The sequence below is a fragment of the Oncorhynchus tshawytscha genome, linkage group LG02 (genome assembly GCF_018296145.1).
Source record: "Oncorhynchus tshawytscha isolate Ot180627B linkage group LG02, Otsh_v2.0, whole genome shotgun sequence".
NCBI classification, from domain to species: domain Eukaryota; kingdom Metazoa; phylum Chordata; class Actinopteri; order Salmoniformes; family Salmonidae; genus Oncorhynchus; species Oncorhynchus tshawytscha.
Window position 1 is genome coordinate 19,739,547 of NC_056430.1, and position 12,653 is coordinate 19,752,199.

Sequence of the window (12,653 nt, forward strand, 5' to 3'; positions counted from 1 at the left end):
GAACAAATGATCAAAGCGCAAAGCGTTAAATGTGTGTGTGTTTTTCATAAATGTGGAGTCAATCTGGTTTGAGGGATACTGATACTGTTGACCAATGAATCACCACAATAGTCCGGTCTGTTCTATCATTCTGATTATCTAGAGGCGGGAGTAATGGGCGGTGGCAGCTAAGGTACTTCCCTCCTGGTGGGTGTGTTTAACGCAAGTGTAGGCATTGCATCCACCTGCCAACGCGTTTCCCTAGCAGTCAGAAGCGAATACACTTTTACCAGGAACACTTTCTGCGTGTATAGACGAATTTCAGACAAAGAGGAATACTTAAAATTGTCTGTTTTCCGGGATCTGTCACATTGGACTTGTCACAACTTGTCATTAAACTTTCACAAAATTGATTTGGAGAGACGTTTTCAGCTGCTCCTCATGAGCATTGTGCTGGGCAGCAATAAACACACCGGGCTCAGGTGTATCTCTAAAGACTGACCTGCAACAGCACCCGGATCTTATACATTTTAAACTTGGAGACGAGAGACGAGAGGCGAACGATTTCGTGGAATTCTGTTGGTTTTTTCGATGACTTGTAAGGTTGGACTTGGACTCAAAGTTATTTGTGGAGAGTAAAGTGACAATCAGGTAATTATTCATAACGTTACCCTTACGAATAAAGATTGCAGTCTGAGTGCATTATAACTGTAGTACAGTGAATCATTACTGCAGTATGCTGCACATACTGCGTCCAAAAATAAAACATGTTTAGTGTACTACAGTTATAACTGCAGTGTAACTATAGTTAGAGTGCAATATAACTGCAGTTCAACTGCGTCCAAAATACCACAGTCGACTGCAGTTACTGCACTTTTATTTTTGTAAGGGTAATGCTTTGCATTCAAACAGCCTACAATGTGCACACAGCACTGACATTATTTACTGGTGGGTTACATTTGACATGTTGTTTCTCCAAAAGAGCTGTGACAAAATGGGTCTAATAAGTTCTGTACTGGTATACAACTGTTACATTTTTTTTGATTAGGTTAGCCTGTATGAAAAACAACTTAATGTGGTTTGTTAAATCAGGCTTTTATAATGTACATTTGAATTTTAGTGTGACAGCCAATGCTGGACACTTCGACTTTGTTATAAACGTGTATGGCATGTCATGTCAGTTTTACCATTTTTTAAATTGAACCTTTATTTAACTAGGCATGTCAGTCTTATTTACAATGAAGGCCTACCCCGGCCAAACCCAGACAACGCTGGGCCAATTGTGCTCAGCCCTATGGGACTCCCAAACACGGCCGGATGTGATACACCCTGGAATCGAACCAGGGACAGTAGTGACGCCTTTTGCACTGAGATGCTGTGCCTTAGACCACTGCGCAACTCGGGAGCCGTGCCATGCTTTAAATTAGTTTTCTTTTTTTTCTGTTCACTCATGTGCTGGAACAACTAACGTTACCAGCTGCAGATCTATTTGACAAATTAGCAGCTTTATGTCGCACAACTCAACACAGGTAGTATTGATAATGAGTGTCTCCAGTTTTCAAAATAGCATAATATTTCAAAGATTGTTCACATTGATTCTGCAATAGCCTAGGTGTTTTCTTTTTAGAATAAACATACGTACGGGATTTAGTCATCCACAAAGGTTATTTTGTCTCTGGTAAAAGTGCACAAATCATTAGAAGCGCACACGTCTCTCTAAGAAAGCAATGTAGCATACCCACGCCCGAAAGAATGCAGAAAGTATGAAATCCTACTCTTAGAATATGATCCTAATAGCGCGCTGAATTTTCAAGCGCGGCTGCCGCTGGACCAAGCAGAAAGAGGGCGAGTGGCTAAAAGCGAGTTTTAATAGTGGTGTTTACCGTCTTTCGGCCAGTAAATCATGCTCAACGTGGCAATTGTCTTGATTCACGACACAGCAATAAGTAATGTTTGCTGTCAAAAACACATGCAAGTACTAAGAACAGACAATTAGGCAACACCTCTGATAAAATACATTAACGAGGAACCGTCCAAAATTATGTATTATTATAGGCTAGTTTGTCGACATTTGAACAAAAATGCTTATCTAATGTAAAAGTGACGACATGCCAATGAACCGATGGGGTGGGTGGGGGATGAGATGCCTTAATTAGGTGTCATGTTTATTATACATTTTCGATCCTTTGATGAGAACCATGCCAAGGCTACTGAGCGTCATTCCTATATTTAGCTCTAAGGAATTTATGTTTATGTTTTCAAGTGTAGGCCCACGCTATTACACTGCTATTACACTTGTTGCACTTCAAGAACATAAAGAGGAAGACATTGGATCTGGACCTGTTAGATCATTTAATCAAATTAGAATTCCTAGGATATTGTACAAATGGAAAATCATGTACACATCTGTGTGTAACTGTGTGTGTGTGTGTGTGTGTGTGTGTGTGTGTGTGCGTGTGTGTGTGTGTGTGTGTGTGTGTGTGTGTGTGTGTGTGTGTGTGTGTGTGTGTGTGTGTGTGTGTGTGTGTGTGTGTGTGTGTGTGTGTGTGTGTGTATGCGCCTGCGTGTGTTGGTGTGTGTCTGTGTCTGTTTAAATGTTATTTGTAAATAGTTCATTGTTTAATTTAATTTGCTTGTGTGAAGGAATCGGACCATGACTCAGAATAAACAGCTGCCCAGTTAACAAATTGTCCACAAATAGCTGAGGTTTGAACAGCTGGTTATACTCATAAATCCACCCTAACCAACCCGCTTGGTTAAATGATCTCTTTTGAGCTGTAGGCTCTGGCCCCAGCTCTCCAGCAGTCTGCATGTTGTGTTTGTGGTTGAAGTGCCCTTTACACTGTGCTCACTTGCAATCGCATGCAGAGTGGTTGTATAGCCATCAACATGTAAACGTTGTACATTGCTGATGTGTATTCACCTAATCCAAGGTGCATGTGATGTCGTAGCACCCTGGGCTACGGGACACAGAAACTGCCTGGGCTACGGGACACAGAAACTGCCTGTTACAGCTGAAGTAATAGCGCTATAGCTCCTTGACTGTGGGAATCAGGATAATGTGAAGGTTGACAGTGTCCATAAGAGCAGGGCACTGTATCTAGTAGATGGCATGAGCCTGTTGGCCAAGCCTGAACATCCATGGATCTGTGGTTTATTAACCACAGTGGCATCTTCCCTACACTGTTAAAGCCACGAAATAAGACTAATAATAATACTTACCCTAGATTTGAGTTTGGCAGTTTTTTTGTTGTTGTATCAAGTCTAGGCAACACCGTACTACCCTTAAAGGGGCAGTGCAGTCGAAACTTGATTTTCCTGCGTTTTATATATATTTCCACACTATGAGGCTTGGAATAATACTGTGAATTTGTGAAAAAGAGCATAATTCCCCTTTAGTGTAAGAGTTGTTTGAAAAGACCACCAAACATTTCAGCTTGTTTGCCATTTAAAACATTTTTTTGGACCACCTGGTGAAATCACCAGGTGGTATAAGTTAATAGGCCAATAACAAAGAGAGTTTGCCCTCCTCTCTATAAATAATAGCCAGGTTTCAGGTTACATATCCCTCCCATTAGGCTCATCCAATTAGACAGCTCACTCAGGCCACGCCCAGACATTCTAGCAAAATTATTGCTTGAAAAATAGCTTTTTCCTAAGAAGCTATTTTTGATTATTCTTTACCATTTAATTGAAAACAATCACAGTAAGGTACATAATTGTTACCCAGAAATGATTTGATATTGAGATAAAAATGGCTGCATTGGATCATTAATAAAGCATGCAGTATTCTGCTTACCCTTTATAACTTGAGTGTATTGCCCATTCCTTTTAGGTATGGCTCCATTGCTACATTTGATCATGTTAATGTTTTTACAGTTTCAATCAACAATCCCAGTGGATCTGGTAAGACTCTGGTGGATTGTATCTTCAATACTGTATTCTATTTTGTAGAGGTGAGATTACACCAGTGACAAAAAAAATTCACTCTGGATTGTGTGAAGACAAGGTATAACCTTACATTAGGTGACTACATAATTACAGAGTAGTGCACAGGGTTTGTGATCTTGAAAGAGGAATGTGTTTGGTGGGACTAGAAGATAACAGCATATTCTTACACAAGAGGCAGGGAACAATGGAGGAGACAGCTTCATTTTTCCATCATTTTGTCTCGCATACATCAAGGTCAAATATGACTCTGGCCAAATGGAATTGGACTCTCTACTTTTCAAAGGTCCAATGGTCTGGGTGTAATCCCTAAACATCAGTGATGGAACATCAGATGTTCACAGCTCTCACAAGGAAGCTATCATCGTAAATACCACTGTGTAATACTTTTAGCAGCTAATGTTTTTAAATGTTTAATTGTTGACCTCTTCTTTCCTCCAGTGTTCTGTGATTGTTCTTTACCTGGAGGTTGGTTCACCATGCTGTTGGCAGGTCTGTGGACGGTCCACATGCTCCTGGCCCTGGTTGTTGGGGCTCTGTGCAATCACAACATCAACGACCCTCATGCTTCACCCCGCGTCTTCATCTCCTTCAAAGGTAAGAGGCAAACATCTCTGGTCCACCCCCTTAGTGGTTTCTATCTGGAGTCTTGAATTTATGTAGCTCTCTCCTCTAATAGCTTCCTCCCGTTGTGTGGCGTCATTAAAAGAATCACAGCATTTTCTGTTTTCTACTGCTCTGCACTGTGTGTGCACCCTTTGTGTGACTGATGATATGATAATCAGATAAATGGGATGATTCTGGCCTTGATAAGTGCTCTACATTCCATAGGAAGAACCTACAGCATAGTCATGAGTCATGTTGCACCGCAGATCCGTCATAGTGACCACTAACAAATCATGCGATTCTAATTTGCTTCCTCTCTTAAATATTCTGGCAGGGTCATTCTCAGCAACTGCTTCCACTTTACTATATTGAACGAATAATTAAAAACACAAACAAAGGAAAAATAAGCTTTCAATTGAGGTTAACAAAGACAACAGTGTATTTTTTAGAACAATTTTCCCTCTGATACAGAATGGTAGTTATAAGGTGTCCTTGAATTAACAAGATTAGATTATCGGATGTTTTTGTAATGGAGAAGGAACAATCTAAAGGTGAAAGTGATGCATTAAAAAGACTTTGCCTGCAGCATTTTAGCATGTAATGATAACACTATCATGGTCATTATCAGATCAGGGTCCCTCTACAGAATGACACATCTCAGGGCTTTGTTCATGCACTTCAGTGGCCATGTAGATGAGGTGGGGTAGGGCTTGGGGGTTGTGGGGTTTGGAGGGAGCGTGTAGCGGGTATTACTGAGATCAAATTGCCTGGTTCAACCAAGCAGAGCGCTGTTTGTCCCTAAGGTCTGTCCCTCTCTCCAATCTAGCCGGCGATTAGCAGCCGTAGCAGCGCTAAGGGACTGAGCAGTGCCCCTGTTTGCTTTGGCTTCCATTTCCTAGGACTCCTGGGCTGGCACAGTTCAATATTAAAGGTTCTTTCCCTCTTTAATCAAGTCAGATTAAACACATCACTGAACACGTATCCAGAGCTCAGCATTTCTTTCATTATTTTTCCCCCAAATATCAATATACCCAGTTCTCTAGTTGAATATCTTCAAATATATTGCTTTTACTCAACTGCATCAACAAAGTTTTTTTTTCTTTTCGTTTTTCGGTTGATTGTTTTTCTTAGAATGGAAGTGTGTTGTTTGAAATTGTGGCCTGCTCTTTATATTAGCTGCAATACTTTTTTGGCAAATCCAGCAGTATTGTTTGCTGATGAGCAGACACAGAGGAGAACCTGGCTCTCTTGCTTACCTGTTTGTTTTGCTACCCAGTCATGATGCATTTCACAGTCTACTGACTCTGCTCTTCTCCTAAGCTCTGGAGAGAGCCTTTTCCACCTTCAATATTGTGATTCACCCACTTAATTGCTTTTCTAGTACCTTGTAAACCCCACATTGACAAAGCAGCTGCACTTTCTACCTTGCATTATAGTGTTTTAATTATTCACTACAGTTTCAGGGATGCATTTTACTATTGACTGGCGATGTAGGTTATTTTTATAGATCGTACTTACTAACTAGATTTTTAGCAAAGAGTTTGAGATTTCTCTTTATTGCACCCTTTAATGTTTTGGGCATCAAAGGGTGCTATGGGCTATGGGCTTTGACACAGCATAAAATGTATATTGCAGTGGAGGCTCCTCAGAGGAGGAAGGGGAGGACCAACCTCCTGAGTGAATTTCATTAAAAAATGGTAAAACATTTAAAAAGTTATCCTTTTTAGATTAAACTATACAAAATATATTCACATCACCAAATAATTGATTAAAACACACTTTTTTGCAATGAAGGTCGACAGTAGCCTCAGCAGCAGTCTGTATCGTAGCACAACGGTCTAGCCGGAGAACAGATAGCTTTCGTCCTCTTCTGGGTACGTTGAGTTCAATACAAAGCCTAGGTGGCTCATGGTTCTCACACCCTTTCATAGACTTACACAGTAATTATGACAACTTCCGGAGGACGTCCTCCAATCTATCAGAGCTCTTGCAGCATGAACTGACATGTTGTCCACCCAATCAAAGGATCAGAGAATGAATCTAGTACTAAAAGCATAAGCTACATCTAGCTAACACTACAGTGCATAAAATGTGGTGAGTAGTTGACTCAAAGAGAAAGACAATAGTTGAACAGTTTTGAACAAATTAATTTCTTCCAAAATGAAGGAGAAGCAAGAGAGAGAGAGAGATTTCATAATTTTGTTTCACTATCAGTTTCAAATCAAATCAAAGTGTATTTGTCACTTGCGCTGAGTACAACAGGTGTAGACCTTGCAGTGAAATGCTTACTTACAGGCTCTAACCAATAGTGCAAAAAAGGTATTAGGTGAACAATAGGTAAGTAAAGAAATAAAACAACAGTAAAAAGACAGGCTATATACGGTAGCGAGGCTATAAAAGTAGCGAGGCTACATACAGACACCGGTTAGTCAGACTGATTGAGATAGTATGTACATGTAGATATGGTTAAAGCGACTATGCATATATGATGAACAGAGAGTAGCAGTAGCGTAAAAGAGGGGTTGGTGGGTGGTGGGTGGCGGGAAACAATGCAGATAGCCCGGTTAGCCAAGGTGCGGGAGCACTGGTTGGTCGGCACAATTGAGGTAGTATGTACATGAATGTATAGTTAAAGTGACTATGCATATATGGTAAACAGAGAGTAGCAGCAGCATAAAAGAGCGATTGGGGTGGGGGGGGGCACACAATGCAAATAGTACAGGTAGCCATTTGAATACCTGTTCAGGAGTCTAATGGCTTGGGGGTAAAAACTGTGGAGAAGCCTTTTTGTCCTAGACTTGGCACTCCGGTACCACTTGCCATGAGGTAGTAGAGAGAACAGTCTATGACTGGGGTGGCTGGGGTCTTGGACAATTTTTAGTGCCTTCCTCTGACACTGCGTGGTGTAGAGGTCCTGGATGGCAGGAAGCTTAGCCCCAGTGATGTACTGGGCCGTACGCACTACCCACTGTAGTGCCTTGCGGTCAGAGGCCGAGCAATTGCCGTTCCAGGCAGGGATGCAACCAGTGTTGCAGCTGTAGAACCTTTTGAGGATCTCAGGACCCATGCCAAATCTTTTTAGTTTCCTGATGGGGAATAGTTTTCTTGGTGTGTTTGGACCATTCTAGTTTGTTGTTGATGTGGACACCAAGGAACACGAAGCTCTCAACCTGCTCCACTCCACAATCATCTCCTTAGTCTTGGTTACGTTGAGGGATAGGTTGTTATTCTGACACCACCTGGCCAGGTCTCTGACCTTCTCCCTATAGGCTGTCTCGTCGTTGTCTGTGATCAGGTGATCTACCACTGTTGTGTCATCTGCAAACTTAATGATGGTGTTGGAGTCTTGCCTGGCCATACGGTCGTGGGTTCACTTACTTATCTAGCAAATGCTTCTAGCTAGTTTAGCCTACTCAAACACCCTGCTCAAACAGAGGGATGCTATGTTAGCTAGCTGGCTATGACTATTCAACACAACACTGAAACTTTTCCAAGTCAAGTAAAGATTTTGGTTTGACTAATTTTTTGCCACCGGGCCCCGCCGGTGTATGTGCTAAACTGCTTACTGACTGTACACTGTAACGTTACTGCATGATTCTAGGTGGTTTACTAATGCATTAGTTATATTAGCTATGTTGAGTATGACGTTAGCTAATATGGTGATAATGATGTAGGCTGTGTGTAGAGGTTATGGTATGGTTTTTCGTCTGGTCACATACAGCTGATGTGTTGTGCATTGAAGTTCACAAGCAAAGGGATAAGGTGAGAGGAGTAGAGCGCATTAATGCAAGAAGGAATACAACGCGGCTGCTATGAAAGTGAACTGTGTTTACTCTTGATCAGGGGTGTATTTATTCTGCCATATCTGTTAAAAAACTTTCTTAAACGGAAGCAAGCAGAATGAAACGGGAATAAACATACCTGAATTTGTCCAATAGAAACTCTTGTTTGCAACTGTTGGACTAATGATTACACCCTAGATCAGTTAAATACAGGCAAGAGTGTGCAAGGCGGTATTGAATGTGTGCACCTACGTTTTAAACTTTAATTCATAGCCTAGTTTGTAGCAACCTCATCATGGTTATAGGAAAATTGTAATATCTTGTAGTAGCCTAAACCTATCGCTGTTACATTGAACTGTGTGAATGGAATATGAATTACAGTCATCCAATAGTCATCCAATATACCGTCCTCCCTTATCTTAAACGGCATCGACTGCCGGTGTTATATTTATATATTTATATATATGTGATATATTTTATGTATAATATGCTCATTATGAAAGTGCCGTATAATGGTGCCGTATCATATTAAGCGTATCCCAAATTAAAAACTTTAAGCTGACATCCCTTCTTGGTTATTTAATGGTCTGGTCTTTAACTATTGTGAGGTTGCTTGCTTGCCAAAACCTGCTTACTCTGCTGCTCCCGAGAAGCGCTAAGGACCGTGACCTCGTACACAAGAGGCCCTCACTTCCCCATTAAACAGGTCGTACCTATGTGGAGAGTAAGTCAAGAACCTCTTAATTGTTTTTTTCTTTCTACTTTAGTGAAATGCTTCCCCAGGGAACTTCACCTACAGATGCAGGCTCTTAATTTGATCACTCTTTTGTTGCTGAGAATTTTCCTCCACTTAAGGAAATGCAGATGAGCTTCGTGATTTACATAAATTCACAGAAAACCAGCACTAACACACGGTTATATTAAGATGATTGCACTTTTCATGTAGCCTACTTTTATCCAGCTAATCGCTTAACCACCCATCAAGCAACATTATGGACTACATGTTCAAATCCTGTTGCTGCAGGATTATTTTGCTACGACAATACTGGTGGAATTAAGATCCTACATCTATATGATGCAGTCTGGTCTGGCCTACTGACTGAGTGTCAATTATATGCAGCCAAATGTGGAGCATGAAGCTCTGCTTTCGTAAATAAGAAAACGTTCAGCATTAGTATGTCTCAAGATATTCACTCTAAAACTTGAATGTTAGAAAGGTTTACATATTGCACAAACGGTATGTTTTGGAGCTAAATGGTTTGAACCACAATAGTGAAGATATTTCAAGTCTAGCCATCATTTGTAGCCAGTGAAAGCATGAGGTAAGAGCCTTGAAATGGTAGACTTCGGTCAGGCTTATCACTGTCTCCTGCCCTGCACGATCACAGCCAGGGTGAAGGACTTTGATAGCCAGAGCTGTGAAGTCTGCTTCAGTTAGGAAAGCTAATAGGAATCTGTGTAATCAATACCTCACAGCTCATTTAAATGGCCAACCTAATTTAGGCATAAAGAGAAGTGAGTCGCCATAGATAATCAATTGCACTCTATGGGGGTAGCTCAGACAAGACTGCTGTCGCCAACAATCCCCAAGAGGGGAATGTCTCCACCCGTCTACCCCCATAAGTCAGACCTGGAAAACTGGAGAATACAGTGAATTATACTGAACAAAAATATAAATGCAACATGTAAAGTGTTCATGAGCTGAAATAAAATATCTCAGAAATGTTCCATATGCATAAAACAATTATTTCTCTCACATCTTGTGCACACATTTGTTTACATCCCTGTTAGTGAGCATTTCTTCTTTGCCAAGATAATCCATCCACCTGACAGGTGTGGTATATCAATAAGCTGATTAAACAGCGTGATCATCAAATCAAATCCAATTTTATTTGTCACATACACATCAAATCAAATCAATTTTTTTATAAAGCCATTCTTAAATCAGCTGATATCTCTAAGTGCTGAACAGAAACCCAGCCTAAAACCCCAAAACAGCAAGCAAGGCAGGTGTAGAAGCACGGTGGCTAGGAAAATCTCCCTAGAAATGCCAGAACCTAGGAAGAAACCTAGAGAGGAACCAGGCTATGAGGGGTGGCCAGTCCTCTTCTGGCTGTGCCGGGTGGAGATTATAACAGAACATGGCCAAGATGTTCAAATATTCATAGATGACCAACAGGGTCAAATAATAATAATAATAATCACAGTGGTTGTCGAGGGTGCAACACATGGTTAGCAGATGTTAATGCGAGTGTAGCGAAATGCTTGTGCTTCTAGTTCCGACCATGCAGTAATATCTAACAAGTAATCTAACAATTTCTCAACAACTACCTTACACACAAGTGTAAAACGAATATGTACATAAAGATATATGAATGAACGATGGCCAAACGGCATAGGCAAGATGCAGTAGATGGTATAGAGTACAGTATATACATATGAGATGAGTAATGTATGTAAACATTATATAAAGTGGCATTGTTTAAAGTGGCTAGTGATACATTTATTACATACATTTGTCCTTATTAAAGTGGCTAGAGATGTGTCAGTATGTTGGCAGCAGCAACTCAAAGTTAGTGATGGCTGTTTAACAGTCTGATGGCCTTGAGATAGAAGCTGTTTTTCAGTCTCTCGGTCCCTGCTTTGATGCACCTGTACACCTGTACACCTGCACCTGACCTCGCCTTCTGGATGATAGCGGAGATATACTTCCGGCGCCGACAGAGATGGCCGCCTCGCTTCGCGTTCCTAGGAAACTATGCAGTTTTTTGTTTTTTTACGTGTTATTTCTTACACTAGTACCCCAGGTCATCTTAGGTTTCTTTACATACAGCCGAGAAGAACTACTGAATATAAGATCAGCGTCAACTCACCATCAGTACGACCAAGAATATGTTTTTCGCGATGCGGATCCTGTGTTCTGCCTTACAACCAGTGTAACTGAGTGGATCACATGCAGCGACCAAAAAAAAAAACGACTCAGAAAAAGAGGGAAACGAAGCGGTCTTCTGGTCAGACTCCGGAGACGGGCACATCGTGCACCACTCCCTAGCATACTTCTCGCCAATGTCCAGTCTCTTGACAACAAGGTTGATGAAATCCGAGCAAGGGTAGCATTCCAGAGGGACATCAGAGACTGTAACGTTCTCTGCTTCACGGAAACATGGCTAACTGGAGAGACGCAATCCGAAACGGTGCAGCCAGCGGGTTTCTCCACGCATCGCGCCGACAGAAACGAACATCTTTCTGGTAAGAAGAGGGGCGGGGGCGTATGCCTTATGACTAACGTGACATGGTGTGATGAAAGAAACATACAGGAACTCAAATCCTTCTGTTCACCTGATTTAGAATTCCTCACAATCAAATGTAGACCGCATTATCTACCAAGAGAATTCTCTTCGATTATAATCACAGCCGTATATATCCCCCCCCAGCAGACACATCGATGGCTCTGAACGAACTTTATTTAACTCTCTGCAAACTGGAAACGATTTATCCGGAGGCTGCATTCATTGTAGCTGGGGATTTTAACAAGGCTAATCTGAAAACAAGACTCCATACATTTTATCAGCATATCGATTGCGCAACCAGGGGTGGAAAGACCTTGGATCATTGTTACTCTAACTTCCGCGACGGATATAAGGCCCTGCCCCGCCCCCTTTCGGAAAAGCTGACCACGACTCCATTTTGTTGATCCCTGCCTACAGACAGAAACTAAAACAAGAAGCTCCCACGCTGAGGTCTGTCCAACGCTGGTCCGACCAAGCTGACTCCACACTCCAAGACTGCTTCCATCACGTGGACTGGGAGATGTTTCGTATTGCGTCAGACAACAACATTGACGAATACGCTGATACGGTGTGCGAGTTCATTAGAATGTGCGTTGAAGATGTCGTTCCCATAGCAACGATTAAAACATTCCCTAACCAGAAACCGTGGATTGATGGCAGCATTCGTGTGAAACTGAAGGCACGAACCACTGCTTTTAATCAGGGCAAGGTGTCTGGTAACATGACTGAATACAAACAGTGCAGCTATTCCCTCCGCAAGGCTATCAAACAAGCTAAGCGCCAGTACAGAGACAAAGTAGAATCTCAATTCAACGGCTCAGACACAAGAGGTATGTGGCAGGGTCTACAGTCAATCACGGACTACAGGAAGAAATCCAGCCCAGTCACGGACCAGGATGTCTTGCTCCCAGGCAGACTAAATAACTTTTTGCCCGCTTTGAGGACAATACAGTGCCACTGACACGGCCTGCAACGGAAACATGCGGTCTCTCCTTCACTGCAGCCGAAGTGAGTAAGACATTTAAACGTGTTAACCCTCGCAAGGCTG

General features: G+C 41.8%; 1 protein-coding gene across 4 annotated transcripts in view; it reads left to right on the forward strand.

The window, feature by feature from the left end:
- Positions 1-216: 216 nt before the first annotated feature.
- The window catches only part of LOC112220092 (semaphorin-3F), a 94,225-nt gene continuing 81,788 nt past the window's right edge, over positions 217-12,653 (forward strand). For all 4 annotated transcript variants that reach the window (XM_024381709.2, XM_024381720.2, XM_024381728.2 and 1 more), the window contains exons 1-2: positions 217-630; positions 4,369-4,524. In XM_024381709.2, coding sequence (XP_024237477.1) covers positions 4,407-4,524 — 118 coding nt within the window. In that variant the 5' untranslated portion in view covers positions 217-630; positions 4,369-4,406. The remainder of the gene's footprint in view (positions 631-4,368; positions 4,525-12,653) is intronic.